Source organism: Marmota flaviventris, chromosome 5 (assembly GCF_047511675.1).
Source record: "Marmota flaviventris isolate mMarFla1 chromosome 5, mMarFla1.hap1, whole genome shotgun sequence".
In the NCBI taxonomy this organism is placed as follows: domain Eukaryota; kingdom Metazoa; phylum Chordata; class Mammalia; order Rodentia; family Sciuridae; genus Marmota; species Marmota flaviventris.
The window spans coordinates 71,696,894-71,716,295 of record NC_092502.1 but is presented as its reverse complement, the minus strand read 5'-3'; the positions used below and the strand labels follow the sequence as shown (position 1 = coordinate 71,716,295).

The 19,402-nt window shown below is 40.0% G+C and overlaps 1 protein-coding gene across 4 annotated transcripts in view; it reads right to left on the bottom strand.

Annotated features, from left to right (window-relative positions):
* Window positions 1–19,402, bottom strand: part of Sil1 (SIL1 nucleotide exchange factor) — a 318,102-nt gene that overhangs the window by 239,178 nt on the left and 59,522 nt on the right. For all 4 annotated transcript variants that reach the window (XM_071612326.1, XM_071612325.1, XM_027927476.2 and 1 more), the window contains one exon: window positions 2,994–3,132. In XM_071612326.1, coding sequence (XP_071468427.1) covers window positions 2,994–3,132 — 139 coding nt within the window. The remainder of the gene's footprint in view (window positions 1–2,993; window positions 3,133–19,402) is intronic.

The window sequence follows — 19,402 nt, the reverse complement described above, 5'->3', positions numbered from 1 at the left end:
GACCACCACACCGGCAGGGCCTGATCCGGGCGTGGGAGAAGGATCTGCTCTGCCCCTACTCCAGTTGGGGTGACGTGTGTACCACACTGGCAGGCCACTGGGCCTGACCCGCCAGGCTGACACAGGTCTGTTTACCTTGCAAGCGCGAACCGCGGCTCTGCCCTGCCCCTCCTACCACGCCCATGTACCACTGGGTCGCGGGTCTGCCCACCTTGCGGTTGCGGGTGGCGGCTCCGCTCCGCCCCCTCTCCAATTGGGGTCACGCGGTCACCACGCTGGCGAGCCGCTGGGCCTGCTCCGGGCGCTGGCGGCGGCCCGGCTCCTTCCCTCTGGCTCGACGACAAATTGAGGAGACTCGGGTGACTGTGCCTCACCCCCCCTACCAGGAGACCAACTGCTTATGTCACCACTGGTATTGATGAAGTTCCCTCCTCCGCCGCTTTCTGCAGACGTCAGATCTCTGCCATGTTGGTATCCTATGCGAATGGCAGCATTTCGTTCCCCTTGCCGGGCAACCAAAGCACCGGGTGAGTCCTGACCGGCCCTCAGCAGGACCCGGACTGAGAAGCAGTTTCCGCGGGCTCCTAGCCCCGGGCCAGGGAAGTTCCGGGAGCCGGAACTCGGCCACTCCGTGCTCGGTGTAAGCTCCTATAAATGTAAGCTCCAAGAAGCAGTCCCCGCGGGCTCAGTTCCGGGAGCCGGAACTCGGCCGCCCCGCGCTCGGGATTCACTCTGATAAGATCAGGTTCTAAGAAGCACCCAGGCGCTGAGCCCTAGCAATCTGTCTGCAAGCCGCAGGCGAATTGCAGCCTGAAATTACCTGTTCTATGGCTGAATGAGCTGCGGTCAGTCAAAAACAGGGGTGGTGACGTCAGTTTACCAACATGGTGGCTGCTGGCCTCCTCTGTGGTCTGACCGGTGTGGAGAACCGAGATGGACCGCTTCCTTCCCCCGTCTCGAACCCAGAATTCAGCCCTGAGTACGGTGCTTGCGCGGCTGGCAGAAACTGCAGCGCTGTAACCCTGCGTCTCTATCCCAGACTTTAGCCGCGGGGCGATTTGCTGAATAAGCAGTGTTACCCTCCGTGCGACAAACCTCTCGCGTTTGAGTCCCCGTAGCCGATCCTCGTGCGATGGAAATCCTTCCTCCAGGTTCCGGAGCACCCCACTATTGCTGGAAATTCCTAACAAAATATCCTTTAGCCGTCCTGACTTGTCATACTCCCACACAGTGAAGCAGCACACAGGGACAATGCACTCCCCTCGCCGCCATCTTCCTTCCGAGAGAATTTTTTTTAATGTTTATTTTTTAGTTCGGCGGACACAACATCTTTGTTTGTATGTGGTGCTGAGGATCGAATCCGGGCCGCACGCATGCCAGGCAAGCGCGCTACTGCTTGAGCCATATCCCCAGCCCCCTTTTTAAATTTTTTATTGTAGAACAGCATCTTTACATTGCCCAGGTTGGCTTTGAACTTGTGATCCTCCTGGATCAGCCTTCTGAGTCACTGGGATTATAGGTGGTGCCACTGTGCCCAGCTCGGAGTTTTTAGCTATAAGCAGTAGTCCCATGACCCAAAAGGCTAAGCAAAGGCCTGTGGTTAGAACTATCAATCTTATTCTGTCTGCAGTACTGACCAAGGCCTTGAAGGAAGCTACTGACTCAGCCCAAGAACAAATTGAGTGAAAGTAGGGGGCCACAGAACAGGGGCCTCCATCTGCTCTAGGCACTTGCCTGATTAAAAGTGGTACAAGCAATACCACATAAAACCAGTGAATACAGCCCACATTTTCCCCTCTACACCCTTAACAGCCTCTCTAGTTTTAGTTTTCAAGGACCAAGGGTATGGAGGGCGGGGGTGACTCAGTTCTCAGGGAAGTTGGGGTAAGGCAGTCAGAAGTTGGATCTGCTGGAACCAGTATCTCTGTTCCTAAGCCTCCCTCTGCCCAACACCATTAGCTCCCACTTGGCTTCTTTGGTGCTTCATCACTCTTCCATGGCAGCAACTACCCGTATGCAAGCCCAGCAGGAATGATATTGCTACGAGAAAGCAGGCTGGCACAGCAAATGCTATCCCTGCCAACACAGCAGCAATGGGGGCAGTGAGGACATGGTGATGAATATCAGCAAGGAGCTGATGACACTATACTGTGGCCATTGCCAGGGTTTCCCATCTACCTTGCCACAATGAAGAATGCAAACATCCTACTCCTGAGAATAAATAGTCCCAAGTGTTAACATGGTGTGCTCCAGCCAAGGGCAACAGGAAAGGAAAAGTAAGAGGAGAACAGATCTAGGCTCTAGAGTCAATTATAAGACAAGTTATTTAACCTACCTGAGCTTCAATGTTTTCATCAGAAAATTAAGATAATAATAATTCTCATTATTATAAATATTGGACAAGATGATCCACATGAAGCACCTATCATAGTACCTGAATATGTTAAACATTCCAAAATTGCTAATTATTTTCATTATTAAGCCCTGCACTGAGGCTCATGATAGAGTTAGAAAGTTGTTCCTTCTGAGAATGCCCCATTTAAAAATCAGGCCAGGGCGAACCCCTTTTTCTTGGCACAGGTTCTTTTAACAACAGAACACTCCTGCCCCACACTGGTACTCAGGACTCCTCTGTGAACAATATTTTAGCAGCACTGAGCTGAGCAGTGAAGCCCAAAATAGCATTTGCAGAGCAAGGCACATGTCACTGCCTCTGCGGTGCTTCAGAAGTGCAAGGAAAGAAAGTTTTCAATCACTTGCTCAGAAAGCATGGCCACCCACCACCTGCTTTCTTTCCTGGGTAGTCAGATGCTGCAAACTCTGTTCTGCAGGAGAAAGAAGATCCCCAATCCCGACAGCAACACTACCACTCTGATGGACCACACTGTTCCTTCCTAGCAGTCCAGAAAGTGGCTACTACTGTAGCCCTGCAGGGACAAAGGACATACACAGTTTGAATTCTGAATTCAAGGGGAAAGGACTGAGTCTGGTACCTGGCTGAAGGGCCTGCCAATCCTGGGTCGGGTGAAACACCTCCAGGACTTCAGTGTCCAGATCCTCCTCTGCTTTGGTTTCCTTTCTCTCTGATTCTTTGGTGCTGCTCTTCTCTGAGTTGATCAGTGCAAACTCATTCTGAGAAAAGAAAATACAGGGCATGACCGTCCACATAAGACGTCAGAAAAGGAGAAAGAAAAAAGCCTGCCATGGTACACTCTTCTTCATGCCCTTCTCCCCTTCTCACACACATTTGAACACTTACAATTCTTTTATATATACAAATTTTTAGTTGTAGTTGGACACAATACCTTTATTTTATTATTTATTATTTATTATTTATTTATTTTTATATGGTGCTGAGGATCGAACCCAAGGCCTTGCACATGCTAGGTGAGCGCTCTACACTGAGCCACAACCCCAGCCCCTGAACACTTGCAATTCTTTTTTCAAGGTCAGCCTCAGAACCAGTATGTGTGAGGCACTATGGTTAAATGAACACACATGCTTTCATATGGTATTTCTGCAAATGTACAAGGAGCAACTCCAGAAGATTTCATACAACCTTACAGGGATTAAGGAACATACTAGGGAGAAGGGTTGGCAAGTAAGAGCCTTCTACTTTCTATGGGACATGTTACTATACTGTTTAATGTTTAAAACTCATATAGATTACATTAACAATAATAAAAAAATACTTATAGCTGGGCATAGTGACACACACCTATAATTCTATAAATTTAGGGGACTGAGGTTAAAGGACTCAGGCAACTTAGCAAGACCCTGTCTCAAAAACAAATTAAAAGGGCTGGGGATGTAGCTAAGTGGTAGAGGGCCTCAGGGTTCAATTCCTAGTACCATATTTTAAAAAAAACACACACACACATTATAAAAGGGAAAACATATAAATGGGTGAGTAGGGACTCAAATGGCCACCTCATATATACAAAAGCCAGCAACTGAGGCCCAGCTGATTATCAAGCAGCCCAACAGGACACGGCACAAACCTTGGCAATTCCAGTAGATATAATAGGGCAAAAATGACTCCTGTGACATTCTAAACCATGAAAGAAGTGGGAAGGTAAGAATACAGCTGGCCTGAGGGAGTAAGATGCCCCTAAGTTGGAAATTGCTTCCTAAAACTAGCTTCCTTCCACTTCATGGAGAGCATAGAAGAGTAATAAGATGGATTGCATGGAGCACTCCAAGACTTTAGGAGTCAGAGATGCACAGTAAACATTAAATATTATTCATTTTGCTCCATCATGGCCTTCCATCTTTCCTATCCCATTCTGAAATTTCTTCTTGCATAAAAGCAGTAAGGTCTCAGGAAACTGGAAGGAGAGGGTTCCAGAGCTATGGAAAATTGCATTAGGGAGAGCAAGGAGGAACCCATACTAGCACACAGCAAGTCTGTTTCAGCTCCCCTGCTTCCTTTGTCATAACTTTTTCTCCATCTCCCAAATCCTCCCCTGATAAGAAGTATATTTCTTGGAGTCCTACAAAAAGCCTAAGCCTGGGCTGAGTACTTCACACAGATCTCATTTTGAACTCTCAACTCCTCTAACACTGTCTGGGAAATGCTATGTGCATGCATCTCTTCTAGTAGTATTCCAGATCCAGAAAGGAACTCCTGCTTTCAACTCCTCTAACACTGTCTGGGAAATGCTATGTGCATGCATCTCTTCTAATAGTGTTCCAGATCCAGAAAGGAACTCCTGCTTACCTGGGTCCCTCAGGGTCTGATCTTTAATTAGCTGTCAAAGAAAAGGTTAGGGTGTTAAGGTGTTGATGATGACAATGCACAGCTCTTCCAAGAATTTTCATGTTTAAAAAGAAATAAAGGCATGAAACTAAGATGGCAGAATTTCACAGAAAATATCTTAGGCAAAAAGAGGCCCTCAAATCATTTCACAAATAATGAGGGCACCAATTATAGCACAATGGTTAAGAACTCAAGCTCTGGATCAGATAACACTAAGTCTGAATCCCAGTTTCTTGTGACTCTTAATTAACTCTCAGTTTCCACATTTGTAAAGTGGAAATAATAACAATATCTAGCTCATACATTAGATGAGGAAGTACAGTGTAAGCCACCATCCCCGAGTACATGGTAGCCATTACTATTAAGCAATCTAATAGGCAGTCCTAGGTTCCAGGTAAGATGAGTCTGTGCTGTGGCATTCAATAGTAATTACACAATACACCATCATTCAGGCAGGTCAGTTTGAAATGGTGGTCACCTGTGTAGCTTGGCCCTTCAAATTTCTCCTATCTTTTCAACTTTAAGATTGCACAAAACTAAGCTCAAAAGAAAATTAGGATCAAAAAAGCAGATGTGCTTGTGAGACTAAAGAAAAGACAGGTTATCAGAAGGACATGGAGATCAAGGATTCCGACAACCAAGTTTCCTGAGGGCAAGCACTGCATTGGTCTCTTTCATCACTGTATCTCCCAAGCCTAGCACAGTTGGATGAACAAATGAATGAATAAATGCTCCCTTCCATAGGTGGACATGTCTTCTGAACCTTAGAATGAGGGAAGCCCAAAGTACTTCAGACTTCTAGAGGCAGGCACTAACCCCACATTCTAGAACAAATACTACCTTGTCTAGGTACTCAGCCCCCATCAGAAGCACCAGAAGTACCTGAAATCTAGGTACTCAGCCCCTGCCAGAAGCACTAACCATAGAATTTGAGAACAACAATAAAAATTTACCTCAGAGGTGTGTCAATCAAATACCTCCAGGGAACAGGCAAGAATGGATGTAAATGAGCGAAGTGGGCCAGGTGTAAACAACAGGGAGTGGTGGACTATGAAAACTGCAATTCTCCTACCCTAAGGAAAGCAGCTGCTACCCAGCTGGTCCACCAGTGCCAACAGGCATTCAACTTGAAGAGAAACATAAATTCAGTTTTTATGTGAAATGTTCTCATTTTGAGAACACTAAGAGGGCCAAACTAAACATCTATGCTCCAAATTGCACCTTTTGCTTTACTTTATCAATAGCTAACTCCTAGAGGATGTAGCTTTAAGCAGGAAAACAAGTCTCATCATTAAGAGAAGCAGAAAAAGACAAGGTAAATGGCAATGATGAGAAGATGGCAGGAAACCTTTCAAAATCCAGGTAGAGCTAGTTTTCATGCTGATGATGGGAGAAATGAAAGCCTCTTTTTAAAGATTTCACCAACAAAGTTAACAGAGGAGGTTCAAGAAGAGGAGTTAGTTGGGCACAGTGTACACACCTATCATCCCACAATTTAGGATTGCAGGAAGATTGCAACTTTAAGGCCAGCTTTGGCAATTTAGCAAGACCCTTGTCAACTTAGTGAGGCCTGTCTCAAAACTAAAAATTTTAAAAGGGCTAGGGGGCTGGGGTTGTAGCTCAGTGGTAGAGCATGTGTGAGGTACTGGGTTCAATTCTCAGCACACCATATAAATGAAATAAAGGTCTGTCGACAATTAAAAACATACTTTAAAAGCCGGGGGGGGGGGGGGACACTAGGACTATATATCAGTGGCAAAGCATCCTTGGTTCAATCCCTAGTACCAAAAAACAAAAACAAAAACAAAACAACAGGAGGTAGGGGTGTTAGAAAGAGACCAATGAGTGTGCCCAGCAAGATAGCTGACAAGAGGTGCCTGGATGCTTTCCTCCAGAACACAGGACCAAAACAAAAAAACAACAGCTGAGCCAGGTGTGATGGCACATCCCTGTAATCCCAGTGGCTTGGGAGATTGAGGCAGGAAGATCGTGAGTTCAGAGCCAGCCTCACAACTTAGGGAGGCACTAATAAACTCAGAGACCCTGTCTCTAAATAAAATATAGAAAGGGCCTCTCAGAGTCACCAGTTGCTGTGTGCATGGAGGACCGAGCTAGCTTGCAATAAATGTCTCTTTGCTGCTTACCAAATAAATAAATAAATAAAATACAAAAAGAAAAATGGCCGGGGATGTGGCTCAGTGGTTAAGTGCTCCTGGGTTCAATCCCCAGTACCCCCCCACCCCACCCCAAAAAAAAAAAACACTATTCCACCAGAGTGTTTGAGACACAGCTCTGGAGTAGGGATGTGGGAAAGAGATTATGGAACACGGAAATACACGATGGCCTTGTAAAGAAGGGAACTAAGCATACAACATCTACTGTTCCATCTCTCAAAATCAACCCTGAATCAAGAAGGACTTTGCTTGGTGAGGAATGGGTAGCCAGAGGTTCAGAGCAGTTCCCACTCATACCACAAACATCTGAGGCATATATTATTGGATAAACCAGCAGCCCCCACAAGCACTGAGCAAGTGTAGGGAACTGCCAGACTAACAAATTGCTCAGGCCACATTGTGCATTCCCCTACCAAGGTTCCTGTTACACAATGCCATCTTGAGACTCCTCCCATCTGGATCCTGTGAAGCAGCTGGCATCTGCCATCAGCAACTCAAGAGACCCAGCTCTGGAAGCAGCCAGACAGCCCCCAAGGAGTAACCTGGCAGCCAGCACTGAGTGGCTTGGTCTTCTGAGGCCTCTAAGAAGGAGCCAGGAGGCCCAGTTCATCCTGCTGCAGCCCCAAGAAGCAACTAAATGGTCCATTCTTAGAAGCGCGGCCCATCGAGGTCCTAAGAAGCACACAGGCAGCCTGCTCTAATCAGGTGAATCCCAGGCTCTTGAACACACATGGGCACCCTGCCTGGACCCAACGGTAGAGTACAGCCCATGTGCCCAACTACTAGGCATACTGCAACAAGTCTTTTATTTTCCAAATCTTTGGAAAGATAAGTATCTAGGCCTAGGAAGCTCAAAGAACCCCTAATATATCGAATCAAAAAAGAGTCTGTCCATGGCAAACTGTCAAAAGTACAAAACAAGGAGAGAATTCTAAAACCAGTCACACCTTGCATGCACAGGCCCGCCAGAGCAGCTCCATCCCCACATAACCCACAGGAACTACCAGGCAGCCACACCCACAGCCAAGTGCACCCAAAGCCGCCAGCAAACCCATTCCATCTAAGAGAACTTAAGTACAATCCCACAACTGCTGCAGCCTAGGCTACTAAGATACCACATTGATTACACCAACATTGATTACAGCTGAAGGTATCACCAAATTGATTACAGCTGAAGAAGCTATGTGTGCTACAGGGCCCACATGGAACCAAAACCAACACAGCCTATCCAATCAACACCCTAGCACTTACAACCAGGAGAAAGTCTTTTACTACAAAAGAAACCCTACAAAATTGGTAGAAGCAATTAATCCATCAGATGTACAAATATCAACATGGGGAAACAAGAAACATCAAAAAGCAAGTTAGCATGACACCTCCATAGCCACACAATAATTCTCTATCAACAGACCATAAAGAAAAGAAAATCTATGAACTGCCTAAAAAAAGAATTCAAAATAATGATTTAAGAAAGCTTAATGAGGGGCTGGGGCTATAGCTCAGTGGCAGGGCACTTACCTAGCACGTGTGAAACACCGGGTTCAATCCTTAGCACCACATAAAAATAAACAAAATAAAGCCATGCTGTTCATCTATAACTACAAAAAAAAAATTTTTTTTTAAAGAAAGCTTAATGAAACCCAAGAGAACACCGACAAGTCAACCATTTGGAAGGCAATTCATGATATGAAGAATGAGAAATCTGTCACTGAATCAGAGGTCACAAAGAGGGAAGCAGAAACCCTGCAAGTAAAAAAAAAAAAGTAAAACAAGAAATACAGTTGACAGCCTCAATAGCACACTAGCAAACAGAGGAATTTCTGAGCTTGAAGAAGGATTTTTTTGAAATAACCTAGTTATACAAAAAGGAGAATGAATTTTTTTAAATAAATGAATGAAGCCTGATACTCATGGGAATACCATTAAGCAAGCAACCATTCATAAGCAGAAAGGTGCAGAAAATCTATTCAATGAAATAATTGCTGAAACTTTCCAAATCTTGGGAAAGATATAGGTATCTAGGTCCAGGAAGTTCAAAGAGCCCCTAACAGAGTCAACCCCAAAAGATCCTATCCATGGCATGGCATGTGAAGCACTGAGTTTGATCCTTGGCACATATATAAATAAATAAAATAAAGGTACTTATCCATTTGCAACTAAAAAATATTTTAAAAAAAAAAAGATAGCCTCTAATACAATAATGGCTGGGGACTTTAATACCCCACTTTCATCAATGGACAGATCATCTAGACAAAATATCAACAAAGAAACATTGGAGTTAAATTATATTTTAGACCAAATGGACCTAATGGACATTTATAGAACATTTTGTCCAACAGCTACCGAATACACATTCTTCTCATCAGCATATGGAATATTCTTCAATACAGACCATGTATTAGGTCACAAAACAAGTCTCAAAAATTCAAAAAATCAAGATCATAGCATGTATCGTCTTTGAACACAATGGGATAAAACTAGAAATCAATAAGAACAAATTATACAAACACATGGAAATTAAACAACATTCTCTTGAATGACAAATGGGTCAATGAAGAAATCAAAAGGAAAATTTAAAGAATTCTTAAAACAAAAGAAAATGAAAATGCAACATACCAAAACCTTTGGGGTATTGCAAAAACAGTACTAAGGGGGAAGTTTATAGCAATAAATGCCTACATCAAAAAAATGGATTTCTTTCCATACACAGTGTGCACACCCCTGTAATCCAGCAGCTCAGGAGGCTGAGGCAGCAGGATCTTGAGTTCAAAGCCAGCCTCAGCAAAAGCAAGCAACTCAGTGAGACCCTGTCTCTAAATAAAAAATACAAAATAGGGCTGGGGATGTGGCTCGGTGGTCAAGTGCCCCCGAGTTCAACCGCCAGTACCAAAAAAAAAAAAAAAAAAGGATTTCTTGTCTAGCATGCACAAGGCCCTATGTTCAATCCCCAGCACTGAAAAAGGTTTTAAAAATTGATTCCAAAAACACAGTCTAACAAGGCAACTCAATGAACCAGCAAATCGAGAATGAACTAAACTGAGAATTAACAGAAGAAAGAACAAAGATCAGATCAGAAATAAACAAACTAGAGACTAAAAAAGAAAAATACAAAAGACTAGTGAAACCAAGTTATTTTTTTGAAAAGACAAATAAAACCAAAAAGTCTTTAGCTAGACTAATCATGAAAAAAAAGAAAAGAACCAAAGTTATAGTTTGGATGCGTGGTGTCCCTCAAAAGTTCATGTATGAAACAACACACACACACACACACACACACAAAAAAAAAAAAAACATTTTCCAGAGGAAAAATGAATAGGTTGTAAGAGTCTTAACCCAAACAGTTGAATTAATCCCCCTGATAGGGATTAACTGAGTGGTAACTGAAGTAGTAGGGTGTGGCAGAAGGAGGTGGAATTAGGGCGTGGCTTTCGTGTGTGTGTGTGTGTGTGTGTGTGTGTGTGTGTGTGTGTGTGTGTGTCTGGAGAGTAGAGTAGCTCTCTCTGCTTCTAGATCACCATGATGTGAGCTGCTTCCCTCTGCCTCACACTCCACCATAATATTCAGCCTCACCTCTGGCCCTGAAGAATGGAGCCAGCCTTGTGTGAACTAAGACCTCTGAAACTGTGAGCCCTCAAATAAACCTTTTCTCCTCTACATTGTGCTGGTCATGCTTTTAGTCACAGCCACTAAAAAGCTGACTAAAACAACCATATAAATAAAAGCAGAGATGAAAAAGGAGACATTATATAAGAGGCCATAAAACTGTAAAGGATCATTACATGCTATTATGAACAACTACAGACCAACATATTGGGTTTCTTGTTTTGTTTTGTGGTACTAGGGATCAAATGCATAGACCAACAACTTGAAAACCAAGAAGAAATATGATAAATTTCTGGACACATAAAACCTATAAAATTGAACCATGAAGAGAGAGAAAATCTGATCAATAATAAGTAAGAGGATTGAATCAGTAATAAAAAGTCTCCCAAGAAAGACATGCTCAAAACTGGATGGCTTTACCGCTGAATTTTCAACAAACCTTCAAAGAAGAACTAATTCCAATTCTCAAACTACTTCAAAGAACTAAAGGGGACAGAATCCTTCCAAACTCATTCTATGAGACCAACATTACCCTAATACCAAAAACAGATAAAGACAAAACAAAAGAGAAAACTACAAATAAAAAAAATATATATACATATATATGTATATACATATTTTCACACACACACACACACACACACATATATATATATCACTGATAAACAGAAATTCTTAACAAAATACTAGTAAATCAAATTCAAGAGCACATCAAAAAGATTAGATACCATGTCAAGTAGGATTTATCCCAAAGATAAAGGGACAGTTCAATATACATTAAGTAATAAACACAGTAAAAGAATAAACATAATTCACTGTATCAATAAATAAAGGACAAAAACCATATGATCACCTCAATAGATTCCTTCATGATAATTAAAAAAAAAAAATTAGGTAGAAGGATTGGGTATGGTAGTACACACCTGTAAACCCAGTGACTACAGAGGCTGAGGCAGGAGGAGCATAAATTCAAGGTCATCTCAGCAACTTATCAGTACCTTGTCTCAAAAAATAAAGGATAAAATAAATAAAGAGTCAGGAGTGTCATTCAATGGTAGAGTGGCCCTGGGTTCAATCCCCAGTACTGAAAAATAAAAGGAAAAAAGAACATAACTGAACACAATAAAGGCTACATATGGGCAGGCTGAAATTATTTCCTTTAAAATCTGAAACAAAGGATATCTACTTTCACCACTCTTATTCAATACAGCATTGGAAGTTTTAGCCAGAGCAGGGTAAGTTAAGAAACAAAGGGTATTCCAAATAGGAAAGAAGAAGGTTAAATTATCCCTGTTTGCAAATGACTTTTTTTTTTTTTTTTTTTTTTTTTTTTTGTACGAGGGATTAAACCCAGGGGCACTTAACCACTGAGCCATATCTCCAAGCCCTTTTTTTTCTAATTTATTTAGACACAGGGTCTCACTGAGTTGCTTAGGGCCTCGCTAAGTTGTTGTGGTGGGCTTTGAACTTGTGACCCTCTTGCCTCAGCCTCCTGGGCTGCTGGGATTATAAGCATGCACCATCGCACCCAGCTAATGAAAAGATTTTATATTTAGAAAAACCTAAGGGACTAGGGTTGTGGCTCAGTGGTAGAGCGCTTGCCTAGCATGTGTGGGGCCATGAGTTCAATCCTCAGCACCACATATGAATAAACAAATAAAGAAAAAAATCCACAGGCAACAAAGAAATATATTTTAAAAAAAGGAAAACCTAGGGCTGGGGATGTGGCTCAAGCGGTAGTGCGCTCGCCTGGCATGCGTGCAGCCCGGGTTCGATCCTCAGCACCACATACAAACAAAGATGTTGTGTCCGCCAAAAACTAAAATAAATAAATAAATAAATATTTTTTTAAAAAAATCCCCCCCTCTCATTCTCTCTCTCTAAAAAAAAAAAAAAAAAAAGGAAAACCTAAAGACTCCACACACACACACAAGATCATGGCATTTGCAGGGAAATGGATGGCATTAGAGCAGATTATGCTAAGTGAAGTTAGCCAATCCCTAAAAAACAAATGCTGAATGTCTCCTCTGATATAAGGGGGGGATCACTCAAAATGGGGTAGGGAGGAAGAGCATGAGAAGAAGATTACCTCTAGATAGGGAAGAGAGGTGGGAGGGAAAGGGAGGGAGAAGGGGAATTGCACGGAAGATGGAAGGAGACCTTCATCGTTATACAGAATACATGTATGACAATGTGAGAAAAAAAAAAAAGAAGTGTGGCACATTAGATTGGGTAGAGAAAAATGATGGGAGGGGAGGGGAGGGGAAGGGGGAAAAGGAACGACAGCAGAATAAAATAGACATTATTATTGCTGTATGTATATACGTTACTGCATGACCAATGTGATTCTGCAACCTGTACACTCAGAAAAATGAGAAATTATATCCCATCTTATTCAAATGTATGATATGTCAAGATCATTGTACTGTCATGTGTAACTAATTAAAACAAATAAAAAAATATTAAAAAACCTGTTAGAATAAACAAAATCAATAAAGTTGCAGGATACAAAATAAACCTATAAAAATAAAAGCTTTTTTTATAAAAGAATAATACCAAGAAAGAAGAAAGCAACCCCATTCACAGTACATGTACACACACACACACACACACACACACACACACACAGGAATAAATTTAATCAAGGAAGTAAGTACCTCTACAATTAAAATTACAAAAAATAAGATAAATTGAGGAAGACACCAAAACATGAAAAGTAGCCCATGTTCATGGACTAGAAGTTGGAGTGTTAAAATGTGTATACTACCCAAAGTAATCTACTGATTCAATGCAATTCTTATCAAAATACCAAGTATCTCTTTTACAGAAACAGAAAAACACTCCTAAAATTTACATGGAACCACAAAAGACTCCAAACAGCCAAAGCAATCCTAAGCAAAAAGAACAAAATGTTAACATTGCAATATCTGACTTCAAAACATACTACAAAGCTACAGTAACCAAAACAGCATGGTACTGGCATAAAAACAGACACACAGACCAATGGAACAACAAAGCAAACCCAGAAATAAATCCATGTTTTTGCAGCTAACTGAGATGTATGGTGTGTGTGTGTGTGTGTGTGTGTGTGTGTATGATATATATGTATATGATATATATGCATACTATATATATATATATAAAATGTACATACATATAAGTACATATATATTTATACACAGACACTTCATACACATATAACAGTTTTATTTAGATGAGGTCTTGCTATGTTAGCCAGGCAGGTCTTGAATTTCTAGATTCAAGAGATCTATCTCCCTGCCTCAGGCTCCCAACTGTTAGATTACAGTTGCATGTCACCACACTCAGCTCAGCCAATTGATTTCTGACAAAGGTAGCAAGAAAATACACTGGAGAAAGGAAAGTCTCTTCAATAAATGGTGTTGGAAAAACTGGATATCCATAAGCAGAAGAAAGAAACTAGACCTCCTATCACTCACCATATTTTTAAAAAATCAAGTAAACAAGAACATAGGGAAAACACTGCAGGACATTGGTCTAGGCAAAGATTATTTTTAGATACAATCCCAAATGCACAAACATCAACAATTAAAATGACATAAAAGCTTCTGTGCAGCAAGGAAATAACTGATTGAAGACACACCTAAAGAATGGAAGAAAATTATTCATTTGCAAATTATTCACTTAACATGGTATTACTATCCAGAATACATAAGGAACTCAAACAACAAGAAAAAAAATCAAATTTTAAAATGAGCAAATATGTGTTGGGTTGGAGATACAACTGAGCAATACAGTATGCACAAGACCCTGGATTCAGTCTCTGGTACCATAAAAAAAAATAAAATTAAAAAATACCCCACCAGCAATGGTGGTACACTCCTATAATCCCAGTGGCTCAGGAGGCTTAGGCAAGAGGATCACAAGAATAAAAGCCAGCTTCAGCAAGTTAGAGAGACCCTAAGTAACTTAGTAAGACTCTGTCTCAAAATAAAAAATTAAAATTAAAAACTTTATAAATAAAAATTAAAAGTTTAAATAAAAATTAAAATTTAAAAAAAACTGGCTGGAGATGTGGCTCAATGGTTAAGCGCTATGGATCTAAACCCCAGTATTCCCCCCAAAAAAAGTCCCCTACAGCTAAGGTTGTAGCTCAGTGGAAGAGTGCTTACCTAGCATGTGTGAGGTACTGGGTTCTATTCTCAGCACCGCATATATATATAAATAAATAAATAAATAAATGTCTACATATACTATGCCACAAAGCAACTCTTAGCAAATACTACCATGTATTTTATCAGATCATAATGGAATGAAATTGGAAATTAATGACAAAATAAAAATTTATGCATCACATGGAGATTGAACAATATGCTACTGAATGAATAATGGGTTACAGAAGACAAAAAGGAGAAGATTAAAAAATTCTTAGAGGTAAATGAGAACACAGACACAACATATTGAAATCTCTGGGACACTATGAAAGCAGTACTAACAGGAAAATTCATTGCATGGAGTTCATTCCTTAAAAGAAGAAAAAGTCAACAAATAAATGACCTCACTATATCTCAAAGCCCTAGAAAAAGAACAACAAATCAGCAGCAAAAGCAGTAGAAGGCAAGAAATAATTAAAATTAGAGCAGAAATCAATAAAAACAAAACAAGAAACAATTGAAAAAACTGACAAAACTAAAAGTTGGTTCTTTGAAAAAATAAATAAAATTGACAGACTCTTAGCCACGCTAACGAAGAGAAGGAAAGAGAGAGCTCAAATTACCAGCATACCTGATGAAAAAGGCAGTATCACAACAGACACTACAGAAATACAGAAGATCATCAGAAATTATTTTGAAATCTTATACTCCAATAAAATAGAAGACATTGAAGGCATAGATAAATTTCTTAAGTCATATGATCTGCCCAGATTGAGCCAGGAAGATATACACAACCTAAACAGACCAATATCAAGTGAGGAAATAGAAGAAGCCATCAAAAGATTACCAATGAAGAAAAGCCCAGGACTGGATGGATACACAGCTGAATTCTACAAGACTTTTAAAGAAGAACCAATACCAATACTCTTCAATTTATTTCAGGAAATAGAATAAGAGAGAGCACTTCCAAACTCGTTCTATGAGGCCAATTCTAAAACCAGACAAAGACAATTCAAAGAAAGAAAACTTCAGACCAATATCTCTAATGAACATAGATGCAAAAATTCTCAATAAAATTCTGGCAAATTGAATACAAAAACATATCAAAAAGATTGTGCACCATGATCAAGTGGGATTCATCCCAGGGATGCAAGGTTGGTTCAACATACGGAAATCAATAAATGTAATTCATCGCATCAATAGACTTAAAGATAAGAATCATATGACCATCTCAATAGACGCAGAAAAAGCATTTGACAAAATACAGTACCACTTTGTGTTCAAAACACTAGAAAAACTAGGGATAACAGGAACATATCTCAACATCCTAAAGGCTATCTACACTAAGCCTCAGGCCAACATCATTCTAAACAGAGGAAAATTGAAGGCATTCCCTCTAAAATCTGGAACAAGACAGGAATGTCCTCTTTCACCACTTCTGTTCAACATAGTTCTTGAAACACTGGCCAGAGCAATTAGACAGACGAAAGAAATTAAAGGAATATGTATAGAAAAAGAAGAACTTAAATTAGCTCTATTTGCTGACGATATGATACTATACCTAGAAGACCTAAAAACTCCAGGAAAACTTCTAGAACTAGTAAATTAATTCAGCGAAGTATCAGGATATAAAATAAACACCCATAAATCAAAGGCATTTCTGTATATCAATGACAAATCCTCTGAGAAGGAAGTGAGGAAAATTACTCCATTCACAATATCCTCAAAAAAAAAAAAAAGATACTTGGGAATAAACAAAAGAGGTGAAAGGTCTATACAATGAAAACTACAGAACCCTAAAGACAGAAATCAAAGAAGACCTTAGAAGATAGAAAGATCTACCTTGCTCATAGATAGGTAGAATTAATACTATCAAAATGACCATACTACCAAAAGCACTACACAGATTTAATGCAATTCTGATCAAAATCCCAATGACATTCCTCATAGAAATAGAAAAAGCAATCATAAAATTCATCTAGAAAAATAAGAGACCCAAAATAGCTAAAGCAATCCTAAGCAGGAAGAGTGAAGCAGGTGGTATCACTATACCAAAACTTAAACTATAGTACAGAGCAATAGTAACAAAAACAGAATAGTATTGACACCAAAACAGGCTGGTAGACCAATGGTACAGAATAGAGGACACAGAAACTAACCCACAAAATTACAATTATCTTATATTAGACAAAGGTGCCAAAAACATGCACTAGAGAAAAGATAGCCTCTTCAACAAATGATGCTGGGTAAACTGGAAATCCATATGCAACAAAATAAAATTAAACCCCTCTCTCTCACCATGCACAAAACTCAACTCAAAATGGATTAAGACCTAGGAACTAAACCAGAGACTCTTTGTCTAATAGAAGAAAAAGTAGGCCCTAATCTTCATCATGTGGGATTAGGCCGCAACTTCCTTAATAAGACTCCTATAGCACAAGAATTAAAACCAAGAATCAATAAATGGGATGGAATCAAATTTAAAAGTTTTTTTCTCAGCAAAAGAAACAATCTGTGAGGTGAACAGAGATCCTACATCCTGGGAGCAAATTTTTACCCCTCACACATCAGATAGAGCACTAATCTCTAGGGTATATAAAGAACTCAAAAAGCTAAACACTGAAAAAACAAATAACCCAATCAACAAATGAGCCAAGGACCTAAACAGACACTTCTCAGAAGATTATATACAATCAATCAACAAATATATGAAAAAATGCTTATCATCTGTAGCAATCAGAGAAATGCAAATCAAAACTACTCTAAGATATCATCTCACTCCAGTCAGAACAGCAGCTATTATGAAGACAAACAACAAGTGTTGGCAAGGATGTGGGGGGCGAAGGTACACTCATACATTGCTGGTGGGACTGCAAATTGGTGCAGCCAATTTGGAAAGCAGTATGGGGATTCCTTGGAAATCTGGGAATGGAACCACCATAACCACCAGTTATTTCTCTCCTTGGACTATACCCAAAGGACTTAAAAACAGCATACTACAAGGACATAGCCACATCAATGTTTATAGCAGCACAATTCACAATAGCTAAACTGTGGAGCCAACCTAGATGTCCTTTAGTGGATGAGTGGATAAAAAAAAATGTGGCATATATACACAACTGAATTTTACTCAGCATTAAAAAAGAACAAAATCATGGCATTTGCAGATAAATGGATGGCGTTGGAGAAGATAATGCTAAGTGAAGTTAGCCAATCCCAAAAACACAAATGCCGAATGTTTTCTCTGATATAAGGAGGTTGACTCATAGTGGAGTAGGGAAGGACAGCATAGGAGGATTAGATGAATTCTAGATAGGGAAGAGGAATGGAAGGGAAAGGGAGCGGGCAGGGCATTAGAAAGGATGGTGGAATGTGATGGATATCATTATCCAAAGTACATGTATGAAGACACGAATTAGGTATCAACCTACTTTATATACAAACAGAGATACGAAAAATTGTGGTCTATATGTGTAACAAGAATTGTAATGCTGGGGTTATGGCGCTGGGATTATGGCTCAGAGGTAGAGCGCTCAACTCACACGTGCAAGGCCCTGGGTTTGATCCTCAGCACCACATAAAAATAAATAAATAAAATAAAGTTATTGTGTACAAAAAAAATATTTAAAAAAAGAATTGTAATGCAAAAAAAAAACAAGTACATGTATAAAGACATGAATTGGCGTGAACATACTTTATACAAAGATAAGAAAAATTGCGCTCTATATGTGTAATAAGAATTGTAATACATTCCACTGTCGTGTATTTAAAAAAATAAAATCAATTTAAAAAATGCTGGTGAGGATGCAGAGAAACGCACTGATTGGTGGAAATGTAAATTAGTATAGCCATTATGAAAAACAGTATGGAGACTCCTCAGAGACTAGAATAGAACTGGCATGTGATCTAGCAATCACTCTACTGGATATATGTGCAAAGGAAATGATATCAGTATGTGGAAAAAATATCTCCACTCACACGTTTATTGCAACACTACTTACAATAGCCAAGATATGGAATCAACCCAGCTATCCATCAATGGATGGATGAATAAAGAAAATATGGCATATATACACAATGGAATATTATTCGACCGTAAAAAGAATGAAACTGTCACTTGCAGCAACAAAGATGAAACTAAAGGACATTATGTTACGTGAAATAAGTCAGATCAGAAAGACAAAAATGTTATGTTCTCACATATATAGAAATTTAAAATCTCACAGAAGTAGAGAATAGAATAGAGAGTACCAGAGCCTGGGAAATGGGGGAGGAGGGGGAAATGGGGAAAAGATGATTAGTGGTTACAAAGGTATAGATGAATAGGAGGAATAACTTCTAGTGTTCTACAGCGTAGTAAAATAACTATGCTTGACAACAATTGATTATTTCAAACTAGCTAGAAGATTGTGTACGTTCCCAACATGAAGAAATGAGATGTCTATAGTCCTGAACCTATGATTATACATCGTATACATGTATTGAAATATCACATATACCCCATAAATATGTACAACTACTAAGTATCAATTAAAAATAAAATACATGGAAAGAAACAAACTGACTCAAGACCCACTAGGCCACACGCTTTAAGCCCCAGAGAGACCAAACGTTTTTGCAATAATCCTGTCACTGCTCAAAAGGATTTCTGCACCTTCTCTTGGTATCATCTTTGAACCAGATTTTAGAACACAAACCCAAATTCTGTCATTATCTATAGAACATCTCATCTT